Source organism: Plodia interpunctella, chromosome 30 (assembly GCF_027563975.2).
Source record: "Plodia interpunctella isolate USDA-ARS_2022_Savannah chromosome 30, ilPloInte3.2, whole genome shotgun sequence".
NCBI classification, from domain to species: Eukaryota; Metazoa; Arthropoda; class Insecta; order Lepidoptera; family Pyralidae; genus Plodia; species Plodia interpunctella.
The window spans coordinates 3,878,140-3,905,279 of NC_071323.1; the positions used below are offsets into that span (position 1 = coordinate 3,878,140).

Consider the following 27,140-nt stretch of genomic DNA (forward strand, 5'->3'; position numbering starts at 1 on the left):
GATGAGTTCATTGTAAAATGTGCTTTAAATCGTCGTCTGTAGACATATTTTACATTGAGAACACGAGAGCTGGCAGCGAGCAGTCCGCCATTTTGTTGTCATTGTAAAGTAAGTCTACAATGAACGCTTTAAAGCTCAATTTCCAATGAACGTCATCTTGCTGGGTAGGAGCGGTGCGGTGCAACTGTGCTACGACCTGAATAGTGCTGACAGCATAATTGTTTTATTTACTATAGTATGTACTAGTAACCAAGTAAGCCAACTTCGAATACTAATTTTTAAGACCATTTTTGTGTGAATAAGTAGCTTTAGTCACCCATATAGTTTTTTGGGGATATTAAATACAAGTAGCCTATATTTGAACGTGGGTCTAACTTAACTACATCATGCATAACAAATTTCATCAAAATCGGTCCAGCGGTTTAGCCAACAGACATGCATACTTTTGCCCATACGTGAGTTTATTGGCGTCCATTATTGTGTTTTCAGTATATTAATATGTTTTCCAACTGTCAACTACTGAAATACAGACAAAGGTGGACAGCGGAGTCTAAGTAACAGGGTTCCGTTATATCTTTCATGTACGGAACCCCAAAAAGGGGTAAATAAACAAGAAAATACTAGTAGTACTATTGTAATTACAAAATTCTTACAAATTCCTACTAAACTTAAAAATCGTAATTTTTAAGTTTAGTTTTGCAACATACACTGTAGGGTAGGCGACAACCATTATAATAATAACAATTATTAAACAAAACTGGTCATTTAACGATTGTTCTTAGAGTTTTAATAAACAAAAATAAATAATCTTCTACGGCTCCATCGTAGGTACAGTCTGTTGACTGTACCTACGACACATCAAACTACCCAAATTCATTGCAATCTCGCCGCTATTACCGCGCCATACAGTTTCATGCAGAAGATATCCTGCATGAAACTATGGTGATCTATACTGATCGTCCGCCACAACGACGCGCGTCAGTGTTGCCAGATCAATGACGTAAGGCGTAAGAATGACAGCGGTTGACAATGACAACTAAAAATATTTTTTCTAATCAATTATGCCAAAACATATAGAACAAACGTTCACATAATGCCAGTTTTCTTGTCAAGAGTTGTTTTATATGTAACCCTGTATACAAAAATTATTTGCGTGAATATATTATAATATATTTTGCATTAAGAGGTGGTGGCGCAGACTGACGCCTATATTCATCATATTTTCATAAATTAACTTTTTTTTCATGAGCGAAAACTAAATAAATAATCTACTTACAATTTTACACTATATATAGTTTTCAACACAGTTGGCAAAATTTGCAAAACAACACGGTGTTCACCAAAATCCTTGCCGTAAATTGTGACTACATTTTGTACTGACTACACTCTGCAGGCGTTCATAGGCTGCGGTGACCACTTACCATCAGGCCGCACGCCTCTGCCGATTTGATAGTATAAAAAAAATGTCTTGTAATATTTTTCATTTTTGGCTATTGATTTATTTGACAAAATGTGATGGTGCCATGTCCACAGTCATAAGAAAATTATCACACAAGATTTTTTTCCAAAGTTTCTGCCCATAAATTTAAGCGACACGATCGCCGAACTCTGACAAACGCCGGCGCGAATGCACGAACATTGCGTACGTTTGTACGAGCGCTTTTATTTACCGCAATGTATGCGGTGTGCCGGACGCCATTGCTCCTGTGTTTACCTATAGCTTTATTTTTAAGATTTGTCGCTACCCCTCTTGCACACTGTATGCAAGGGCGTCGCCAAGGGGGGGGGGCACAAGGAACAGCAGCCCAACCTAGAGAATCTAAAAAAAATTCATTTACATACACATTTAATTCATATCGAGTGTTATTGCTGTCACTGGTGTCAGATTTTATTCAAGTCCTACCTACTACTACCTATCGCCTCCGCCCTCCGCCGTCTAGTGGCAGGCATACGCACTAGTGAACTAAACTGTCAACCAGTGTGCAGGTTTCCTCGCGATGTTTCCCTTCACCGGAAGCAAGTGGTGGTCTATGAAAACTTGGTATGCAAACTCATGTGGCACGAGTAGGATTCGAACCTGGGACCTTCCATTCAGAAGCGGACGGTCTTAACTACTTGACCACCACCGCTTTATACTTCAAATTCTATACAACATATATATATATATATATAATAAGTACCTATGTTTCATTTATTAATTTTCCGTTTGTTTGTATTTATATTAAATCATTGTCGCGTCAATGTTATGTCAGTGATTACTGGCTTGTGCTCCGTGAGCTCTGTATGACCCCCCCCCCCCCCCTCCCCCCCTGGAACCTCAGCTGGCGACGCCCATTGACTCAAGTAAAACTTAGCCTACTTAATAATAGAGGGAATTCGCTGCTATGAATCAGCACACGGCCGGCTTGGGGTCCGCGACGCGACACACCACACTCTTCAGGTTCTTGAACGCCTCGTCCTGCACCGATTGGTCGAATTTCTGCAATTATATTAATAATTAATTTTATTTGTTGAAATTCATTGTCTGTAATCAAATCTTGCAAGTTAGATTTCTCCTCCTACGCGGAGTTGAAATTTCTTGAAATACTTGATGGTGCAGCCCGGATTGGCTCCGAACGAGGGAATTCCTCGACCTGTAAACGGTCGCACGGACATGAGGCTTTTGTCAGTTTTTATGGTCTGTGGAGCGAGGTCTACAAATCAACTTGGGGCAAAGATAATTTTTTTGTATGTTTGTAACGCGATAATTTTCGAACCGTTTGGTCGGATTTTGATGTAATTGACAACGTATGTAGGATCTGCCAGTAGAATTTTTAAGTTCGTGGGGCATCAAAATCGGTTTTTTATTCAATTTAGGATGATATACATCACTTATTGACGTCAAAAAATTACTTAAACCAAGTCTACTGCCGGCTTCCAAAGCGCAGGCGAAGAAGAAGCGGCGCAACAAACTTGAAATATTCACAATTATGTTAAAAAAATATATAGTGTTTGCGGCGAACAACTAGTTATTCTTTTAAGATACACATATTCGCAGATGAAATACATTATCTTGTCACGATCATACTGTTTAAACTCCAACGACGATTGCTGAATAAATGTACTTTGTTTTTATATTATTTGATATACTTACACACGACAAACTCCGTAGCCGAAAACTTTCAGAGTGACAACCGTATAAAAAATAATAAATTTCCAATATATCCTCAGCTCACCTCGTTGATAATGACGGTGGGCACGAAGCTGAGCGGGCGCGCCACGGCCGCCGTCTTGTCCCCGGCCTGCGCCAGCAGCGCGGCGCCGCGCTCTGCGCCCGCGCACGCGCGCAGCGCCGCCTGCTGCGGCTGTCCCACGCACTGCGCCGGGAAATACTTAAACTAAGTCTACTGCCGGCTTCCAAAGCGCAGGCGAAGAAGAAGCGGCGCAACAAACTTCACCGCGGCCTTTTCTCCAAGGACGTCAATTAACAAATATAGGTCTTATACATATATAATAAATTAAGAGGACGAATTGACATCATTATAATAAATAATTTGATGATTGTCATATTTATATATATATATATGACAATCACAATCGAAATATCATATATATATATATATATATATATATATATATATATATATATATATATATATATTATTAGCATAAACGCTTATTAAAATGGGGTACCAGCAACCCTATATAACGGACGGGCGACGTTGCTCGTTTCCATTCGAGCGGCGGCGGTCCTGAGGTGAGCGTCCGTGTCTTGTGAGCAATATTGTTTTTCTCTTATTCCGTTATTTTGTTCCATGAACATAATTTTTGTTAATTTGATTTGTTATTTTGAAAAGTAATTAAACCTAGGTGTCCGGTAATTGCATTTTTTATTATTGAAACCTAGCTAGCCTACCTTATAATATATATATATATATATATATATATATATATATATATATATATATATATATATATATATATATATATATATATATATATATATATATATATATATATATATATATATATATATATATATTAATGTCGTTCACATAATCATCAGATTACTATTTAGATTAATAAAGATGTTTGAGATTTAGCTTAATACTAGATGTTGCCCGGGGCTTTGCTCCCGTAGGAATTGATGATTTGAGATAAAATATAGCCTATAGCAATCTTGGATAATGTACCTTTCTAATGGTGAAGGAATTTTTGAAATCGGTTCGGTAGTTTCGGAGATTACCCGCCTCAAACATACAAACTCAAAAATACAAACGTACGTGTGTACGTATGTTTGTTATTGCTACTCTTTCACGCAAAATTTACTTTGTTATGAAATTTTGGTACACGAGTAGAATATAACACATAGGGTAGGTACTTTTTGTCCCAAAATTCCCACGGGAGCAAAGCCCCGGGGCGCAACTAGTAATATTATAAATTCGAAAGTTTGCGAGAACGTGTGTTACGTACGTTTGTTACTCTTTGACGCGAAATCTACTAGACAGATTGTTATGAAATTTTGGTACACTTTTAGAATGGAATAACATATAATGATAATTTTTATTCCGAAGTCCCCACGGGAGCGATCTGAACCTCTGGATCGATTTCGATGAAATTTGAAGTGCATGTAGTTAATAAACTCCGTAAAGATATATAGGCTACTTTTTTTTCCAAAAATCAACCCCCAATAGACCATAATGCGGGGTGAAAGTTTGTAATGTATGTTTGTAATGTGTGATGCCACGACCTCGGTGGCGCAGTGGTAAAGTGCTCGCCACTGAACCGAGAGGTCCCGGGTTCGATCCCCGGTCGGGTCATGATGGAAAACGATCTTTTTCTGATTGGCCCGGGTCTTGGATGTTTATCTATATATGCATTTGTTATAAAATATAGTATCGTTGAGTCAGTATCCCATAACACAAGTCTCGAACTTACTTCGGGGCCAGCTCAATCTGAGTGGTTTGTCCTGATATATTTATATTTAAAATAAACTTTATGTTTTAACATCGTATTTAATATGAACACTCACCGTGTCGAGCGCCTTGTCGGGGCTGGCCTGGCTCATGAGGCAGACCACTAGCTCCATCTTCTCCGTGTCCGCGAGACTCTTGTCCTTCAGGATACACGACTGGATCTGTTGAGGATCGTCCGTCAATACATGATTTCACAATATCGACCAATATTCTTATCTAGACTAATATTATAAAAGCCTGTCTGTCTGTTCCGCTTTCACGGCTAAACCACTGGACCGATTAAAGACACCCGTTCAAACATAAGCTATTTTCTTAATCAACCCCCGAATGTCCATAATGAGGGGCTGAAAGTTTGTATGAAAATCATTGTAATTCCAGCGGGTGAAGCCGCGGACAAAAGCTAGTAAACATATAAACCACTTGAATAAAACTTCTATTTTAAAATACCCGCATCAAAATCCGTTCCGTCGTTTTTAAGATTCAAGCGTACATAGACATGCTTAGCTGGTCGCCATTTCGGCTTACATGTTGTATTCGATACTCTTTTACTCTTATATCTCGATATTCGATTTACTTTTACTTTACCTTTAAGTGTTAATGTTTGTATTTTATGTGTTTGCCGAATAAATGATTTATTTATTTTTTTCATAGGAACAAACAGTCACTTGTCGCTGTCTGTCTGTCCCCATTACCTACTCAGATTTAGAGACCTTTCAAACTACGCAACGGATTTTGATGCGTATTTATTTAGAGACAGTATGATTCCTGAGAAAGGTTCGTGTTTATAACTGGATATGTTTGAAACCCGAGCGAAGCCGGGACGGGCCATTCGTTGCTAATAAACAGGTGTAGGCGTTCACCACATCGCACGTGAATCTGACCCAAGGCCAGCAAGGTGGATTAGTTCGATAACCATGTCGACATAATTCAAACTAGATTGATTTATGTTAAAGCCTTGCAAATCAACAAAGCATATAATAGTTCAAACATAGGACCATAAAACCTTATGATGGAGTGTGAGAGTTTGTGTGAAAGTCACGTTGAAAAAAAACGACAGAAATATTGATCCTAGAATGGGTAAACGCAAAAATTACGTCAGCGTAGACAAGATTTTGCTGTAAACAGGTTTCTCTACAACGTGACAACTAAAAAGAGAAAATATGTTGTTATGACAATTCATCCTTGTTGTTCTGAGATGGTGCATTGAAGCACAGTTTACATAATACCCCAGTAATTGAAGTACTTAATGATTTTATTTGTTTAATGTACCTGTGGCGACATCTACCACGCCACATGCACAACGAATAACAAGCCACACAAGTGATCCACGACTCACTATGGACAGCTAACAAGCCTAGACCGCGCAGACAGTGCGTTTTCGATGGGAAGCATAAATACAACCTCCGACATGACACCGTTGGAGCCGTGCGGTTCCCCAGGCGCAACACCTATCCTGGCGGGAAGATCTTCCCTGCGGTGGCGGTCGAGCATAATCACCTAGCTCCCGCTACATACCTGTTTATTTAAAAGAAATAAAACAAATGATGTTCTATCTCCGTACCCTGCGCAATTCTCTTAGTTCCTCTACGGTCCTCCTCAACACGAAGTCGCGGATTAATAGCTAGTAAGTACTTAGTGTTTAGATTTCTTTCTTACCTTGTTGCCGTAACACTCGTCGGGGCCGTGGTGGCAGGTGAACTCCCATTTACCGTTCACTTTCTCGTGCTGGAAATGACAAAAATGCATTTTTTAAGCCTCTATTATGTGTCCCACAGCTGGACAAAGACCCCCAGTTTTCTCTTTCAAAGGTCTCTATCTAATGCTGTGATAGCCCAGTGGTTAAGACCGTCCGCATCTGATCGAAATGTTCGAATCCTACTCTTGTCACACGATCGTTTATATGGGTACCAATTAATCTGATTCATGTATAGTAGTTTTCATAGACCACCATTTGACCCCAGTTAAGGAAAACATCGCGAGAAAACCTGTGAGTACCCGACATTAGATAGGCGTCATGTCGAAGTAATGTCAGATGTCATTAAGTTTTTGAATAAAATCTGACACGGTGTTTAGCAAGACACTCTAGATTGATGAAAGAACTAGGGGGCTACCAACATAAAACACGTAGCGCCTCATTACTTCCACGCGTTGTCTCTTTTTACAAGTAACGTGCTACGTGTTTATATGTTTCTTGGTAAGCCTCCGCCTCGTCATACACATCACACATGACTTATTATTGAAAATAATAATGAGGTGAAAAACTTCTGGAATCGAGCGGGAATTAAACCCGCGCCCCTGTCTAACCGGGACAGTGCCAACCACAGAGCTGCAGAGGCCATCAGTGTGGTACTCACGGTGCTCTTGCCATACGGCACCAGCTTGACCTTGATAACGCCCTTGAAGTCCCTCCACACGGGCGCCAGCTGCGACGTGATGAACTTCTTCGAGTCAGGGCAGAGGGACTCGTAGTACACCGCGATTTTCACCTGAGAACACATTATAACATCCGTCATTAGTCTGCTATCTTGGCTAGTCCTAGTGGTTGCTGGTGTTTTAAAAATGTATATCATTCTCAGTTTGCAATTTGCAAACAAGGGCGCACGCGGACAAAGCTAAGTTTGATGTAGTGTCCTTGAGTCAGTATCCCGTAACAGAAGTAACAGAACTTTCTTTTTATTCGATTTTTATTTTACACGATCTGTGTGATATGTTTATGTCAATATATATTTATATTAGCTGTTTACCCGCGGCTTCGCCCGCGTAAACTTTCCTCGAGAACAGTTTTTTTTTTCTATGCATTACTTAATTAAAATGAAATTGGGATGAAATATCCATGGTCCACGTGGTTCGACTTCCTTTGTCCTACCGATCGGACGACTTATTTACCTTATGGTCATCCTTTTTGTTCTTAGCGAAGGCTCCGCAGACCAACACAAACAGACAGACACACACCAGACTCCTCATTTTGTTCTGAAAGGAAACATAACCTAATTTTAAAAAAACTGACAGTTCTTGCGCCGTCCTATATTTATATTTCTTCGTTTACATGAAGTTTTAGGTAAGACTGCAGGCAGAAAGCTTACCTACTAAAATCCCACAAATCCACAATGCCGTCTCTGTTTCCCACATCGTGTAAAAAGAGAGAACGTGTGGACGCAATGACGTGCTACTTATTATATATTTTATGGTAGCCCCCCAGTTGAATAAGCGCTATGATTTCCAGTCATAGCACAAAGCTAAGCTGAAAGTCCTATTTCGGCGTAGACACCATTAGTATTGTAATTTAGTTTCTGCCGAATTAACTATTTATTTATTTATTTCTTCTATTACTTAATGGCGACGTCTACCACGCCACAAGCACAACGCCGCAGATCCGAAAAGCCGACCAAACGCAACAAATATACAAGCCGCACAAATGATCCACGACTCCACGGACAGATGGCGCTACGGTCGACTCACTACAGGAGATAACAAGCCTAGAACGCGCAGACAGTGCGTTGATTGCCTTAATCTACTTGTTATTCACAAAAAAGTTAAATCATACCTTAAGCTAAAGTATGTTTTGCTCTTTCTGTCAATGTCAAATGTTAAAGTTATGTTGGATCCAAGCCTCTTAAAGGACCGGACTTAGTGCCGTGAATTCCAAAAGAGGAGAAACATACCTATTATTATTAATAGGTATTTTATGTTTATGGTCGTCAGTGTTGTGTAAGACGTGGATTTTTTCGTCCGTCCCGTCTCGGCTTCGCTCTGGTAAAATTATAATAAATTATAGGTACACCTAAATGCTGCGTTGCGTAGTTTTAAAGATGTAAGCATACCTCTACTACTGGGGTAGGTATTATGTAATCTGTGCCACTACGTAGCGCCAGGGAAGCGACTTTGTTTAATACTACACATGTGTGTAGTACACAATATAAAATATTTTGATTTATACAGATCTGAAAAGCCAAAACAATATGTATTTTTTCAATCGGGCACGTAATAGACATTTTTAAATGTAGGTAGGTAGGCAACTGTATGTAAATTGTGAACGAGATCAGTAAAAATGTACTACGTATCAACGTAGTAAATGTTTACTGAGAACATTTAAAGTTAGGTATTAATCAAAATCAAATCATTTATTCAGGAATTAGGCCTTCACAGGCACTTTTTCACGTTATATTCTAAATTAAATGATATTTACCAAAGCTACGAACTACTGGCAACGACCACTGCTGAGAAGAAATGCCGAAAGAAACTCATTCAAACAGTGTTGGTCCCTATCATGCCAGAAGGGCTTACCATTTTTTAAATATAAATTTATGTATAATTTTTTATCAGTAATATAACAATGTAAGTACACAATAAAGTACATGGTCAAAAGGTATACTGAAACATATTATGATTGTGATCGAGTGCTGATGAAAGGAAAATATATAATAAATATTATTTCCTTTCTTTTCTTGTGTTATCGCTCCATCATTCGCCAAAACATGATTTTGCCAACGTCAAGGTTGAAAATAGCGCTCTGCATGTGTTGTAAAAAGGATAATAAAATATCTAATAACGTGTTAACCTAAAATATAATGTCTGCTGTCGTAATGTTTGACGTCGAGGAGATAAGGAAATAGGGTTGGAGAAAATAATGAAGGAATATTACACTATAACTTATCATTGTGATATTTTAATTTAAATAAGTATTTATATCTAATTTATTCTTAAATTTGATAGTGTTTAGTTTAAATTAATATAATTTTGTGTTTTAATTGTTTATTCTATTTTGTGATTGTAAATAAATACCTAGATCTTTATCAGTTTTTTTTCTTACTTACATTATTTGAATACGCGATGTTCGGTCACAGAATGAGAGGACGCCCGTGTCACTATGAATGACAAGATATACATGTAATTTCCATAGCTAATATGCGAAAGGTAACAAGCGACATTTTGTCTATGTACTTTTTTCTACTACACTCAACGGCCCACACGCACTAAGCATATATCGCGGGTCCGATGAACATTAACACGGAAACGGGTTGTTGTGAAATTGGACACGGACACAGGGTAAACACAGGTACTTTTTATCCCGAAATTCCCACGGGAGCGAAGCCCTAACTAAATTATAAATGCGAAAAGTTTGTTACCTCTTCACGCTCTATCTACTCAACCAATTTTCTTGAAATGTTGCTTACATATAGTCTGAAGTACGAAGAAGGACATAGGGTACCTTTCATCGCGAAAAATTAACGCGTGCGAAGCCGCAGTATTTAAAGAAACTATAGGGAACCTAACTGCGTAATTAATCATTAATGATTTCTAACACAGGAACCCAATGTATATGTATGATAATTAATATTTATGAAGCGCCTCAGTGGAGTACTAATTGTCATTGAATGCAGTCTTAAAATGCAACGACACAATCATGCATTCAAACAATGTAGCATTTTTAGCTTTATAAGTAGGTACCCAAGTTTATTTATTACATTAAGACAGAACAGAAAATGGAAGGAGCTTACATACTGTGCCGACCCCACATGAGTGGGATAAGGTATGTTTGTTTATTCACTAGGGGTCCGCGCCGGCTTCGGCCGGGTAAAACTATAAAAAAGTAGCTTATGTCACTTCTCAAGTTTTCGTCTATCTCTGTGGCAAATTTCATCAAGATCGGTCCAATAATCGATCAAAATAAAAATCTTTTAACTTTATAATATTAGTAGGCTAAGTAATGGATTCCAAGTTAATACCATTGTAAACAAACTAGTTGCGCCCCGGGGCTTCGCTTCCGTGGGAATTTCGGGATAAAAAGTACCCTATGTGTTATTCTAAGTTATATAGGTACCTATGTTGTATAGGTACCAATCTGACTCATGTACCTATACCTAGTTTTCATAGACCACCACTTGCTTCCGGTGAAGGAAAACATCGTGAGGAAACTTGCATACTGGTGGACAGTTTAAATTCACTAGTGTGTATTTTATTAGGTAAGTATATCCACCTCTAAACGCCCTAGGTAATAAAATATCGTGCCTTTAGGCGACTTGAAAAAACTGACTTGGCAATTAACACACTCGAAAAGAAAGATTTCGATTAGGTACAATTTTTATTTTTGAATAGAAATTCACGTGGTTAAATTAAAACCATGGTCAAACTTTTGTAATTTTATATAACATCGCTGGGCTGGTTTACTTCACAGCAATAATGCGTTACGTTTTTATTGTTGCTTTTGTCCGAAACACGACTGGGGGGCTACCAATGAAATGTAAAACACGTAGCACGTCATTGCGTCCATACGTTCTCTTTTTTTACACGATGCGTACACGATATGGGAAACAGAGACAGTACCTGTGTGAGCGTTATTATGTAAATTTGCTTTTTTTACTTTATGCTTTGTTGAAATTAATAAACACTAAGTATTTATCGTCGAATCAATGTGGTAATCACATACTACTTCGTAAAAAAAACATTTAAAAAATGTTATTTTATTTCCATATAAATTAGTAGGTATTAAAAACATTTAAAAATTGATTTTATTGAATGTTAGACGATAAATAGCGTACCTATTTAAAACGAAAATAAAAAAACATTAAACAGACTGACATAATAACCACTTACCAATTGTAAATTTTCAAATACGAAACACTAAAATCGAACAAATATATTTTTTTGTACTAAACGTTTTTTCTTTCTAATAAATCCCTACGTACTGTTCACTGCAAATCTCCCGCCAATAAATGCTATCCGAACCACACCGCTCCGTTTCGCGGACAACACAAGACTGTTGCGTAGACACCGATAGCTCTGTCACTTTCACACACACACACATGTACTTTACGATCCTGTGGCGCAAGGCATAAGCGGTAATTTGGCCATACAGAAACATTTTCACGTCAAATTCTATTTATCTATTCTATAGAGATATCTATAGAAACGTGAGTTTATATGTTTGAGGCGAAACTAGCGAACCGATTTCAAAAATTCTTTCACCATTAAAAAGGTACATTATCCAAAAGTGCTGAAGGCCATATTTTATCTCAAAATTCCCACGGGAGCGAAGCCCCGGACAACTTCTAATAAGTACATAAAAACTAAAAACACTTGAATTGGTTAGGTATATACGTTTATATAAAGTGGTTATATACAATCTAACACCGGTGTTAGCAATAGCAACACTGAGTCAGATTATAGCCACACATGCGGAATAACACATAGGACACTTTTCCCGAAATTCCCACGAGAGCGAAGCCTCGGGCGTAGCTGGTATTATTATAGCTTTTGACAACGGCTTCGGCCGCGTGATTTCCCACGGGAACAGTTACTTTTCAGAAATGAAAGGTACCCTATTCCCGTCCTCGTGCTCCAAACTACATATAGGAAAGATATAGGTAGCGATTTATTTTATCACAATGATATGGCATGGCACTGACCTCCAGCTGACGCAGCGCAAGTGACGGGCGGACGCGGGCATTGCGTCAGTGGGTAAACTAAACTTTTTAAATACATCAACATCAACAACACTCAACGGTCTACACTAAGCATTGAATAGAATCGTTTATTCACATTGTTCCACACTAACTTTTGGCTACGGCTTCACCCGTGATTTCCCACGGGAGCAGTTATTTTTCAGAAATGAATGGTACCCCATGTCCTTCCTCGTACTTCAAACTACATGTATGCAAAATTTCAAGAAGCGTGGTTTGGTAGATAGAGCGTGAACAGGTAACAAACAAACTTACTGTCGCATTTATAATTTTAGTTAGTATTAGGATTTGTTAGTGATGTTTTTAGAAAAAACGCTGCGGTGAAGTTTGTTGCGCGCCTCTTCCGTGAGGAAGAAGTGGCGCAAGCGCATGTAAATGTGCTTTGGAATTCGGTAGATTTAGTTAAAGTGATTTCTTCGCGCAATATGATGATATATCATGCTAAATTGAAATAAGATATTTTCAATTTTAATGTTGACAGTCCGGTAATCACATCTTCTTCATAGTCGTATTCCTCATTGCCTGAGGGTCGTGGTTATTACGTGGAATGAAACACACACAACAACTTTCTTGGCATTATTCATAGAGTGGTTTGCCATTGCCTTCTCCATTTTACACGCAAGTTAATAAGAATCAACCAGTGTGCAGGTTTCCTCACTATGTTTTCCTTCACCGGAAGCAAGTGGTGGACGATGATACATGAGTGGACATACATGAGTCAGATTGGTATACAAACTCATGTGGCACGAGTAGGATTCGAACCTGGGGCCTATCCATCCACAGGCAGGCGTCTTAACCACTACACCACCACCGCTTCGGTAATCACATACGAATCTTCAAAATTTTAAGGCTTATTAACGCTAGATTTACGTTATCTCACGCCCGGGAATCCCGGATGCAACCAGGAAGACCCGAAGATGAGAGAAAGATAATAACAGTCCAATGAATACCAAAATAAACACACAGTAATTAGAAAGTGCTAGATTCTCGTAAGTCACGTATGCACTGCGACCACTCCACATACTTTCCAATGTGACCTATCGGGCACGAGTCATGAGATAATGCAAGGTTTGTTGGTTGTTGTTTGTTGAGGTTGATAGTTTTATAATTATTTGTGTGTTTGTAAACTCTTTATTGCACCTAATAGTAATAGTAAAAGAAACGCGTATAAAGGCGGACTTATCTCACAAGGTTTTAAAATTTTTGCCTTTAAATTATTTCCTTTTAAAAACTTGGTTGACACCAAGTATTTAAAAGAAAACAATTTGAAAATTTTTAATCATGCCAAGTCGAACAATTTGTCTAGAAATTCGAAATATAAATTAGAGAAATATTTTTTTCTTGATTCTACTTTGACTATATTGAGAAACTACTATTTTAACCTACTTCGAAACTGGAGATAATAAAGGCAATTGCACAACAAATACGATCGCAGTCCGATCGGACCGAGTGAGAACTGAGATGAGGTCAAGATTCTGATATTTAGAGAATTCAATATTTTTTATGTTCTAACATTCTACTTGGGGCAAAAAATTCATTTTTTGTATGTATGTATATTTGTAACGCGATAACTTTCGAACCGTTGGTCCGATATTGATGATATTTAAAAAGTATGTAGGAAATGCCAATAGTATTTTTAAGTTCGTGGGGCATAAAAATCGGTTCAGTCTTTTTTGAAATTTTCACAATTTTGTAAAAATTTATTATGTTCACGAGGTCTAAGTTCGCGGCGAACAACTAGTTAGCACCTATGTAACCAATTTTGAACATGAATAAAGAGTGCAACACGCACCCGCTTATGACTTGCGCAAGGCGAATTTTAGCGAATTTCTCCGCGATTACCGTTACAGCGGTGACCACTCACACATAGACAACAACACACAACTTGTTAGATTGTGTTTTTCCGAAAATATAACTGTTTTAATTGCTTTTATCTTCGATCACATATTCTACGACTATATATTGCGTGGTATAAAAGCCGCTAGTATCCTATATAGGGTTCCCTATTTTTATGCATACAATTTTATGTCATAATTTAACATGGCATACTTTTACTTGTCATAAAAACGCACAATATTCATTTGGCATAATGTTTTAGGCACAACAATTTGAACCATAACTAACCTTTTTTTTTTTGTTTACCCAGAGGAATGCTTGTTACGCACTGAGTGTGGGACTTCTGGGTCGCTAGTCGGCCCAGCCTACCCACTAAACCCCTGGGGCGTTTTCACGCTGCCGTTATGGGGGACGTGCCGCGGCCGCGGGCAAGAACTAGTACTTTATAAAGTGTAATTGACTATTAGACATTTAGACCAAATCCTACGCGACGGGATAAAAATGCACTGTGTAAAAATGTAAGTTTTTTTAAATAATTACGCGGGCGACGTTGGTAGTACAAATATTTGAGACACAAAATGGATCGTACAGTTGTCCCGTAGGTACAGTACATACAAACAGACAATGCAGTTCTATACCATTGTTTAATATTACAAATATATCACAACTAGGATTCAGTGTAGGTAGTACCTACTTATATTAGTATTATTAGAGGTAGGTATATAACAGCGAAAAACATTCACTCACTCATCACAAAATCTCGGAAACTGCTAAGCCAATCAAGATGAAATTTGGCAGGATGGTAGTCTGTGACTGAGGGACGTCCGCTGTGAAAGGAATTTTGGAAATTTTATTCCTAAGGGGTGAACGCGAGCGACTTGAAGGCTAGAAGGCTTGCAAAATACAAAAAACAGCCGAGATAATAATTCTAACTAATATTATAAATACGAAAGTGAGTTTGTTTGTTCATGCGTTATTTACTCAACCAATCTTCTTGAAATTTGCGAAAAAATATTTTTATTTTATCTATGGGTATAATTAAGAGTATGGAGAAGGACACAGGGACCTCTGATCCTGGAAAAAACTATTGTTCCCGTGGGATTTACGAAACGCCTGTATTCTATTGTAGGTGGCGCTCAATGCACGTATTATGACTTTGCAATAAAAACACTAGATGGCGCTGTGTGTGTTTTAAATGCGCTACGGACACTTTATTTCAACTGTCCTATTCCCATTTTAATACGAAGATAAAACTATTCCCGGGGGCCTTTAGGCGGGCGAAGCCACGGGTAAATAGCTAGTAACAAATAATATTCCCTCACCTGGTAAATTTTTTTCCAAATAGACACGACAAACCGCTTCATTTGCAGTTTATTTATTTATTTACAAGTTATATGATATAGTTTGCGCTTGCGCACTTCACTTGAAAATATAACAGTATGCAATATGATAGTAAGTAAGCAAATAAAATGCCCGGTATACATTATCGCGAAACAGTTCGCCGAACTGTTGCGCGTTAACCATTGCTGGGTTTTCATTGCGGTAAACGAAATCACTCATATTAAGTACGCAATGTTCGCGTATCCGCGTCGTCATCTATCAGACAGTATGGAACTGGCATTGCCAAGATGTTATGACCTACCACAGTATTGAGACCTCTGATAAAATTAGACTAGCGGCCAGTCTGCGATGGAACTCCCTTAGATAGCTTCAATAATTATTTCAATAAATCTAGTGCTTATTTGTTATAATTTTTATACTTATGTATCCCATTGATCCAAGAAATAGTTCCCGGAATATTATTATTTATATTTATAATTTAAATTTTTATTTATATATTTTTTATTTCACTTATACTCAGAAAATCAGCGCTGTGGCCGCGCCGTGCATACCTATAGCCGAGCTGGTCACTATTCCGGCTTCGATTTTCTTTTTTCCACAAGTTCCTATAAAATTGGGTATACTTGTTTGTTTGTTCGTAATAACTTTATTGCACGAAAATAAGTACATTAATGTTATTAAGTGTTGCTAACACTGGTGTCAGATTTCATTCAAGTCGCCTAAAGGCATCTGACATGACTTTTAGACTACTTACCGCCATATAGTGGCAGGTAGTCGCGTGCACACTAGTGAACTAAACTGTCAACCAGTGTGCAGGTGTGCACGATGGTTTCCTTCACCGAAAGCAAGTGGTGATTTACAAAAAATATTAGTCAGATCGGTATACAAACTCGTGTGGCACGAGTAGGATACGATCCTGAGACCTTTCGATCCACAGGCGGGCGTCTTAACCATTACACCATCACCGGTTAAAAATATATATAAAATAGATTAGGTAAATGATATTAATTGTATAAAAATGCTGACAAGGCCATGTACGACACTAGCATACACAATACGGCTCCTGAAGAAGGTAAGTATATCATTTAGGTATTATTGTTTTACCCGAGCGAAGCCAGGACGAGCCACTTGTTCATTAAAACAGATTCACTTTACGATTCAACTAGCTTTTTCCCGCGGCTTCGCCAGCGTGAATTTCCCACGGAAACATTTATTTTTCGCGGATGTAAAATACCCTATGTCCTTCTCCGTACTTCAAACTACATGTATGCAAAATTTCAAGAACATTGGTTGAGTAGATAGAGCGTGAAGAGGTAACAAACATACACACTTTCGCATTTATAATTAGGATTAAATTCAGTTGTTCGTTCGGAAATTCAATTAGGTGAGTAGGGTCTTTAAGTCATCAATGGTAAAACTCGGTAAAATTATTAAACATAAATGTGAAAGTATGTTTGTTTATTTGTCCTTTTTTTACGTCAAAACGGAGCTTGGTGGTTTTCGACGTGGAGAAATTGGAAGGGCGGAGAGGTGACACTGACTACTTATTGCCGCGGGCGGAGTCGCGGGCAGCAGGTTAGTATTTAAATAACTCTTTCGCCAAATATGCTCCCAGAGGCCATCATATAATTGTCAAGTCTCACTTTTAACCTGCGATAAACAATGATCAATTCGAATGTTGCCAAGCAAAAAAATGTTTTTACCGGCTGTTCGTTACGGAACTAATAGGTAGTTAAAATAAAATACTTAGAGCTAAGAATTAGATAATTATATTTTTCTTTGTTCTTACAAATTGGTATAATGAAAAACAGAAATCGAATCGAATGACAGGAAAAAAAAACAATAGAAAAAACTAGATTTGTAGTGCGCGCGCGCAGGAATAAAATTTAAATTGTCGTGTTCGATAGCCATTGGCTGCCGCGCGAGGGGTCGCGGGCGGGACGCGCCTAGTGTTGTGGTGTACTGGCGTAGACACCGGCTTATCTGTTCATCGTTTTAAGTTATGTATAGACAAAAAAAAGCCATAGACTCCAAGCTATATATATATATATATTACTAGATGTTGCCCGGGGCTTCGCTCCTGCGGGAATTTTGAGATAAAGTAGCAATCTTGGATAATGTACCTTTCTAATGGTGATAGTTTCGGAGATTACCCGCCTCAAACATACAAACTCACAAACGCTTAACTCTTTATAATAATAGTATAGATAGAGCTATATCTTACATTACGCTCATATAAGAAAGATAGCGTACTGGACATATTTTGTCCCTCACGTAAATATAAACGTTTGTTGCCATACCACTCAACCAGTCTTCGTGAAATTTCGCGTATAATAAAGAGTATGAAGAAGGACATAGGGTACCTTTCATTCCCGTGGAGTTTACGAAAGAAATTACAGTATCCCACCAAAAATGTTGCTTCACAAAGTCTACACTTTAGTCAAAATGTATGAAAAAGTTGTCATCCGAGATTCGTGTCCTAACTTTACCAGACCTTAATAGAAACACACAGATGCCGGTTGCGAATAGACAATTTATTTTTCTTTTTTATTTTGATACATTATTCTAACAGCCTCACATATCAAAATAAACTAATATCCACCTAAATATATCTATAATTAAAATTATGTTGTATCCCTTTAATTTAAAAAAAAAAAGATAATATTACCTAAGTAAATATTTTTAAACATTAAAAGAAAATATTACCTTAAGTAACTAACATATTTTTCAACATTTTTAATTCCTAACTTATTAACAAAATAGTTGTGTTTTGTAGCACATAAACTTTTTGTCAATAAATCCGCAGGCATCTCTGAGGTTGACAGATAAACAACTTTTACTATTTTATTAGATGCTGCTTCTCGCACAAAATGGTACCTAACGTCTATGTGTTTAGTCCGTTTATGAAATAGAGGGTTTTCCGTAGTTAACTTCTGAGCTCCCTGATTATCATTATAAATAACAACAGTATAATTACAATCAGATATCTCTGACAATAGACTTTTCAGATACATGACCTCCTTACAAGTCTCTATAATGCTCAATTCAGCCTCAGTACTAGATAAGGCCAGTGTTTGCTGCTTTCTACATTCGTAGGAAACTACACATCCTGATAATTTAAAACAAAATCCTGTGTAGGATTTCCTATCTATAATATTTGATGCCCAATCAGCATTGACATAGCCTTCCAAATTACAATCATCTTTAGTAAACATTAGACCATAAGTTTTAGTCTTTTGTAAATATTTCAAAAACTATTATTAAACTGACTAATGTACAGTATAAGATATATCTGGGCGTGTTAATACTGACAGATACATAAGGCTTCCTATCAGTTATATTTGTCAACACATTCTGCCTTCTCTAACTTCAAATTACATTCCATAGGACTGTCTTTAGTGTTACAATCATTCATATATATATTTTTTAAGAATCTGCCTTACAAAATCTTCCTGATCAATAGAAATAGACTTATTTTCATGTATTTTAACACGCATTCCTAAACACCTTTCAATCTGGCCTAAGTCTTTGATTTTAAATTTAGACATAAGTTGTTTCTTTAAATCGTTAGTCATCATGTCTTTACTGTTCGAAAAAATGAATAAATCATCGACAAAAACAGTAATAATAATCTGCTCCTTTTTACATTTTTTAAAATATAGACATGGCTCTGAAGCGGATTTTACATAATCCATAATCATAACTGGGCCCATAACCTAATAGAAACACACAGATGCCGGTTGCGAATAGACAATTTATTTTTCTTTTTTAATTTGATATAATATTATTCTGACATACCTAAATTCACATACTCTATCCATAGTCGTATTCCTCATGGCTGAGGGTCGTGGTCATTACGTGGAATTCATTCCACACATAACAACTTTCTTGGCATTATTAATGGAGTGGTTTGCCATTGCCTTCTCCATTTCACACACAATAATAATCACACAAGTGTGCAGGTTTCCTCACGATGTTTTCCTTCAGCGGAAGCAAGTGGTGGTCGATGAAAACTACTATACATGAGTCAGATTGGTGTACAAACTCGTGTGGCACGAGTAGGATTAGAAGCTGGGACCTTTCGATCCACAGTTTTAATCATTACACCACCACCACGTGTGGCTTGGCCGTTTCGTTACTCTAGATATAAGATATCGAATATCTATGAAATCTACGTGACGGTAGCAAAACGGCCTAGCCACACGTTTGTGAAGCAAACGACTCGTCTTGGCAACATTTTTACATTTTTTTAATGTTTTTGGTGGGATTTCATTTATTTTTGTAAGTTGGTAACACCTATGCAACCTAAAATATAAACAACATAAACGAAACCAGATATCTGTGCCACAATCACACGCGTACGTTCACCATCGAAGGTCGCTGGTCATTCGATCCCGGTTACAACATGCAATATAGTAGCGACCCGCTCGGCTACGACTGGCAATAAATTTTCTATTCCGTGAGATGCTTTGCATGCCTACCTAGTGTTAAGCCAGCTGTACTGTCGTCGAACAGTTCCCCAGACATTGGCGGATTGCTGGTGTCTCGTTGCGGTAAATAAAAGCACTCGTACTAATTGCGCAATGTTCACGCGTTCGCGTCGTCATGTGTCCGAGCTCTTCGACAGTGTGGAGCTGGCATTAACATAGGATACTTTTTATTCCACAAGTGCGCGATTCCAGCAGGATTAGGTCAAAAAGTATGATAGTTAATGGCGCTTCATAAAGTAGTAGTACTGTGCATAAAAACGTAAGTATTATTTTAAATGACTACGCGGGTAACACCGCGTGCAGCAGCAGCTAGTGTTCGTCACCGCTTCACGCTCTATCTACTCAACTAATCTTCTTGAAATTTTGCATACATGTAATTGAAGTACGGAGAAGGACATGACTTGTGTACCTTTTATCCTGGAAAAACAAATGTTCCCGTGGAAAATTCACGCGGGCGAAGCCCTGGGCAAAAGCTAGTTCAGTAGTTAGTACATATTTGTTTAAATTAACTAATGATCTACCTCGAGGTAACGAATTGCAGGGACTGGCATTTTTGTAAACATTCTTTTTTATTTAATAATGTTTTTATTAGTTTAAATTTCTTTTAGTTGTATAAATTAGCAAATTCAAATTCAAATTCAAAATTCTTTATTCAATTTAGGATGATATACATCACTTTTTGACGTCAAAAATTACTTAAACTAAGTCTACTGCCGGCTTCCGGCTAGAAGAAGCGGCGCAACAAACTTCACCGCAGCCTTTTCTCCAAGGACGTCAATTAACAAATATAGGTCTTATACATATATCAAAATGGAGGACGAATTTACATTATTATTATGTATCTCCTTTTATAAATTCACGGCACTCAGTCCGGTCCTTTGAGAGGCTTGCGTGGGGATATGGATCCAACACGTAGACGCTCTTTGGAGAGATTTATGTTGTGTTTTATTATTATTATTATTTCGCTCAGGTTTTAACTTTAAACTCAGGTATTATTTAGTTCAGGTTAAAATAATGTTATATAGAAAATTTACCCTAAGTTTTATTCAATTGTCCCGATGTAAGTGTCAACACACACAGTAGACCAGTTTAAAATAACATCATATATGAATCTGGATCATTATCGCCTTAGTTACAACAGTGCATTAGGTCAAACAGCAAAAATAGGCTGGCGCCTGCTTATCAACGAAGGTTCGTTAGCTTATTCATAATTAATAGGCGATATTATCTATTCTGTATCATCCTTAACTATTATTATAAATGCGAAAGTGACTTTTTATTTAATTATTTATTTATTTATTAAGGATTACCAACAGGTTACATGTAAACATTATCATAAACATTCTGAGGTACTTAACCTAGCATGCAAGCCTATTAAAGGTAACCACAACATAAATAACAAACATTCAATTAACAATTCAAAATAAAAAGTAGGTAGACGTGTTTGTTTGTTACGTGAAAAGATGTATAATCTTCGGGAAATGGGGGAAATTTCGAGGGAATAAATATATTAGGACAAATCACACAGATTGAGCTAGCCCCAAAGAAAGTTCGAGACTTGTGGTTATGGGATACTAACTCAACGATACTATATTTTATAACAAATACGTAAATAGGAACGTAACATCCAAGAGCCGGGCTAATCAGAAAAAGGTCATTTTCCATCACGACCGGGGATCGAACCCGGGACGAGTTCCGACGAGTTGTCGAGGAAATTCAATAAATAGTTTCATACTTTCGTCGTCTCCGTGTAATACGATTTTGAGACAGTTTTTTTTTGACAATAAAAAAGGCGGCATTTTTTTGACATTGACAGCTCTGTCGTTCGATATTACGCTTTCACCCTTCAAGCTTCAACTACTGAACCGATCTTTAAGAAACTTTGCAAACATGTGGTCAGAGGTACGGAGAGGGGTATAAGCAGGATACCTTTCATCCTGGATGATGCTCCATCATCCAGGATGAAAGGTATCACTGTGCATAAAAATGAAAGTATTCTTTTTTTAATAATTACGCGGGTTATCTAATAACTATTAACTAAGTAAATACATTATTTAATAATGTTTAGGTTGAATGTTAGTTTGAGGCGCGTTATGATGTTCTTAGTTACTTTAACGTTTTGTTTATAAGTTCGTATGACACCATTGTCACGATTGTTCGAAACTCTTAGAAATATTGCCGCTTCATGTGCCCCTAGTACTTTCCCACCGTCATATCTGCCAGTTATTGGGAAATTCACGCGGCCGGGGCCGTGAGCTAAAACTAGTAACTATAATTTTAAGTCAAAACACGATACGAGCTTACAGTTGAGCCTGTCCTGCCTAAGAAGTCCTTGCATCCTTAATCACATCACATACCTAGACATTATAAAAGAAGGCCCTCTGTTGCGTTTGTCTGTGGTATGTGATTAATAACTCTTAAACCACCGGACAGATTTTTGTACGGTTTTCACCAATAGATCGTGTGATTCCTACGTTTTAGGCGTATAATTTACTAGCTTTTGCTTTAATTTCACACGGAAACAGTTATTTTTCCGGGATGAAATGGGTTCTTTCCATACTTCTCGAAACATTCAAACAATTTTCTTGAAATTTCGTATCGTCATTTTTTATACGAAATTTCAAGAAAATTGACCGAGTAGACAGATCGCGAAGAGGACAAACAAACAAACTTACTTCCGCATTTATAATATCAGTTAGGATTATGAGTTTACCCTTTACTTTAAATATAGACTTACCGTTTAAATATAGATTTTCTCATACAGGTACATCAAAGCATGGGTCTAATACAGGACAACAACCTTCATAGCTCTGTGTTTACCCTGCCGTAGATATAATGCGATTATCCAACCATTAAGAAACCACAGGTTGTTCTTCTGGTCTCTCTAAAGTTTTCTTTGGTTTTGTTTGTTCGGCATACCCGCAGTTTCATACTATATTATCTAAATTCTTATGTATGTCTTTGAACAGATACGCCCAATATAATATTTGTACATATTGCTTTGCATGTTAGTTATAAGTGAATATTAAGTATTATGTTCATGTATATTAGACATAGTTTCTCAGTAAGTGAATATTGTATATTCTATTTGAGAAATAAATACTTAAAACCCACCCACCCGAGCGAATTCGGGACGGGTCGCTAGCAATAAGATATGACAACAGTCTCAAGAATTTAGGTTACAATCTAGATAGGGTCAATTGTGAATTGCCTAGGTGGCTAATTAGTATTATTCGTATATCTGTGTAGACAGGATCCAGAGCCCTATAGTAACAGCCACAGAAAATTACTGAAATTAAGGTACAGTCTGTCGAGAGAGAGAAGAAATCTGATTAATTCTTTTGCAATTGCAACACCAAATAGAATGATCAAGATCGGTTGATGAACACCCAGTGTTGCCGGCGACAGGATATTAATACCTATATATTATATATTATACTATATATTATATATAATTAGTTAATGTTTCTTTTTACAAACTTTAAGTTGCAATGTATGTAGGCAGATGTATGTATGTTCGATTGGAATCTTGCAACTCAATTTCAAAAAATATAAATATCATCAATACATATAATAAAATTGAAGAAAGGCCAAATTTGTACATTGGATATTTTTTTTTAATTCTTCATGGAATATACTTAGTTACTGATATAGATGAGGAAAATATAGTTTTGGATTTTTTATGTCTGTCATATTTACCAGTCTTACAGAGTACACGATAAAAAAATTACTGAGATTTTGTTATGAAATTCACGCGGGCGAAGCCGCAGGCAAAAGCTAGTAATGAATAATTATGAACATGTTCAGTTTAAAATTAGGCACAGCATGTAAAATGATCTTTTTCTGATTGGCCCGGGTCTTGGATGTTTATCTATATATGTATTTGTTATAGAATATAGTATCGTTGAGTCAGTATCCCATATCACAAGTCTCGAACTTACTTTGGGGCTAGCTCCATCTGTGTGATTTGTCCTGATATATTTATTTATGTGACATGATAGTGTCATGGCGCTGATTTTCAATGACTTGAACAAAAATCGATCATTCATTACATAGTAAGTATATAAAACAAAGTAGCTTCCCGCTGTCTGTCTGCTTAGATATTTAAAACTGAATTCAAAAAATTCTAATTCAAATCATTTATTCAGAAATTAGACCTTCACAGGCACTTTTTCTCGTCAATCTTTATATTTATAGTTATTTCTCACAAGCTACAAACTACTGGCTACTGAATAAGTTTACTTCAGGCACGTTCATTATTTTTTATTGTTCCGTGACTTCAGATATGAAGATAAAAGTCCTTTGGCGGAAGGAGGCCTTTGCCCAGCAGTGGGACATAATAAAGGCTATAGAAAAAAAATTGTGTAAAAAAAATTGATTTTAACAATAACCGTTTTCCCAATATTTTTTTGGCCTTACGTAAAGTAGTTAAAGTAAGTATCAATACCTATCATTGTACTGTGCACAGAAATTCTCACGCCTCGACTAATTAAGTATTATGAGAAACCTGTTCTCAGAACATGCGGTGTGTTGTCATTGTGTACAAAGCCGTCGATGTGTGCTTAGAATAACTTAGCTTGACGGTTACTTAGAAAACTGGTGGATCTAATATCCATCTAATATTAGTATTATCGTCACTACAGTCTGTCAAGAATAAGAAGGAAATTCAATGTGTTTAACACTAGCCGCGCCCCGGGGCTTCGCTCCCGTGGGATTTTCGGGATAAAAAGTACCCTTTGTGTTTTAGCTTAGGTATATATATTCTACCCGTGTACCAAATTTTATGTCGATCCGTTGAAATTCAATTCCCCGTTGCTTTCAACGTAATCCAAGTAACAAATATAATTACAAACACACATACACCCTCACAAACACACAATAATATTAGGTAGGTAGGAAGGATAACACTGGAAGGTGATACAATGATGGATTCTGACAAATGAAACTTTTCTTTTTTTTTCTTTTGATAAGTCGTCATATTTGAGTCCACCGAAACAACATTTTTTTATAACACTAGGCTTTTCCCTACCACACAGATATAACATGATCAATGCAATGTTCTTATATCTGTGACATGCCAAACCCCACTTACCAAATATTTAACCTTTATTAATTCAATAAAACCACTAATAATAAACGAAATAAATTGGAAGGTTAATACTGTAGGCAGCGATAATATTGCAAAAAATATTAATATTAATAATAATTTAACATTGGTGTAACGCAGGCAGGTAAGAGCTAACAATTCCTGTAAAGTGCATGTATAAAATAACAATACAGTTAAAATACAAAGGTATAAATTAAACGCACAGAAAACCTAAAACGTTATGAAAAAAATCTTGAATCGAAACTGGTTTATAATTGGCCATCAAGACGCGCAAAAAGAAAAAAAACTCACCATTAAAAAACTAAAACTTGACTTCGTAAAAAGAACGCAACTTACTTTTTTAAAAGGCACAACCACAACGCACAGAGTACCCGAATGGACTGACGATTGTACGGATGGAGGGAAAATAAATTGGCGGTCTCGACAAATGATGTCAACAACATTGTGAAATATACGAGGCAATAAAACTACGGATAACGATTGAATTGGTTTCGGCGTCCATTTGAAACTAGAGTCGAAACTAAATTATTTTAATAGCGCTCTCAAATTCTCGTTATATGTAGGTAATCATCAAAATCCTTGTCGTAAATTGTGTGACTACATTTCATACCTATTTATATTATCTATAAAAGAAAGCTGCAATGGAGGCTCTAGTGTGCAGGGAGCGCCATAAGCCGCCTATACACTATTGGCAAACAGTACGTCAAACTTTGGCGGTTTCAGCATACATTGCTAGTTTTTCTGTTGTTTTTTTTTTTCATTGCAGTAAATAAAAGCACTCATACAAACTATGCAATGTTCATTTATTCGCGTCGGCATCTATCCGTGTTCGGCTATATGTGTACAAGGTAACTACAGCTCTTTCGAGACGACGAAGGGAAGAAGGGGACCAGAGATACTGAGAAAAAACTATGCGAGCCTCTTAAAAGGGAAGGCAGACGTGCGTGTCGTATCAGAATCTAAAATATAGGTGTGGCGAATACAGACAAGAACAATAAGCTACTAGACTAGAAATGTTTAATTACAGACGAGCGTTTGCAGTCCGAAAATTATCACGTATGTTTTCATTGTTAATTAATTAACAAGGCTATTTATCCTGATGTAAGTGTAAGATTAATTTTAACCGGTTAATCACAGACATTAGAACTTCATTTAAGATTTTTCAAGATTTTTTAAATTTAAGAAGCAACCATTTTTGTTCATTGTACGTTGGTAAAGTTTGTTGCGCCGCTTCTTTGGCGGTATTCTTATGTAAATTTTTTGATGTAAATAAATTATGACGGGCCGCGGCGCCCTTTTACAATCTATGAAGGTTCCATTTTTGATAATTAACTTTTTTATGAATAACAGGCATAGATTAATATTTTCTTATTGCTGAGTATTAAGAAATATATATGGCACAGAAATCAAAGAAAAATCGAGAAGTCTGCCTATTATTTACCTTTTCAGGTATGGAACTATAAAAATAAATAAATAAATATATTAGGACAAATCACACAGATTGAGCTAGCCCCAAAGTAAGTTCGAGACTTGTGTTATGGGATACTAACTCAACGATACTATATTTTATAACAAGTACATATATAGATAAACATCCAAGACCCGGGTCAATCAGAAAAAGATCATTTTCCATCATGACCCGACTGGAGATCGAACCCGGGACCTCTCGGTTCAGTGGCAAGATCTGAGAGACCAATGCGCCACCGAGGTCGTCAAAAATGTGAAAAATACAACTTAGTTTCAAATCACACAAAAGTTTTGTTCGAAAATGTCGTAATTTGATTATCTCATTGTCCACGCCATGACATAGATATTATTATACAATTTGATGATGTCACTCGATTGTTGCTCCGTTTCACAAAATTTGATTTCACTCACTTCCATTCTTATTTTTGTTTTTTCTTTTTATACGTCTGTTTACAAACACGGTTAGCTACGGTTTTTTTGGCTG

General features: G+C 37.0%; 1 protein-coding gene across 5 annotated transcripts; it reads right to left on the reverse strand.

Moving 5' to 3' along the window:
* Positions 1-618: 618 nt before the first annotated feature.
* Positions 619-25,668, reverse strand: LOC128682559 (GILT-like protein 1). Of its 5 annotated transcripts, none has more exons than XM_053767333.2 (7): positions 25,526-25,668; positions 7,842-7,925; positions 7,310-7,441; positions 6,612-6,680; positions 5,012-5,116; positions 3,216-3,356; positions 619-2,479 (listed from the first exon to the last, which is right to left on the reverse strand). In XM_053767333.2, the coding sequence occupies exons 2-7, from the start codon at positions 7,917-7,919 to the stop codon at positions 2,390-2,392; spliced, it is 615 nt and encodes a 204-aa protein (XP_053623308.1). In that variant the 5' UTR covers positions 7,920-7,925; positions 25,526-25,668; the 3' UTR covers positions 619-2,389. The 5 variants fall into 5 exon arrangements, with proteins under 5 accessions (XP_053623308.1, XP_053623307.1, XP_053623306.1 ...); XM_053767332.1 differs by having other exon boundaries at positions 25,481-25,542; XM_053767331.2 differs by lacking the exon at positions 25,526-25,668 and adding an exon at positions 15,574-15,674.
* Between the last annotated feature and the right edge of the window lie 1,472 nt (positions 25,669-27,140).

Coding starts and splice junctions, on each gene's coding strand:
- LOC128682559 (XM_053767331.2), bottom strand. CDS start 15,615: ATGAAGCGGTTTGTCGTGTCTATTTGGAAAAAAATTTACCAG. Junction 5,117..6,611: donor ACGAGTGTTACGGCAACAAG/GTAAGAAAGAAA, acceptor GATCCTCAACAG/ATCCAGTCGTGTATCCTGAA. Junction 3,357..5,011: donor CCGACAAGGCGCTCGACACG/GTGAGTGTTCAT, acceptor TTCCCGGCGCAG/TGCGTGGGACAGCCGCAGCA.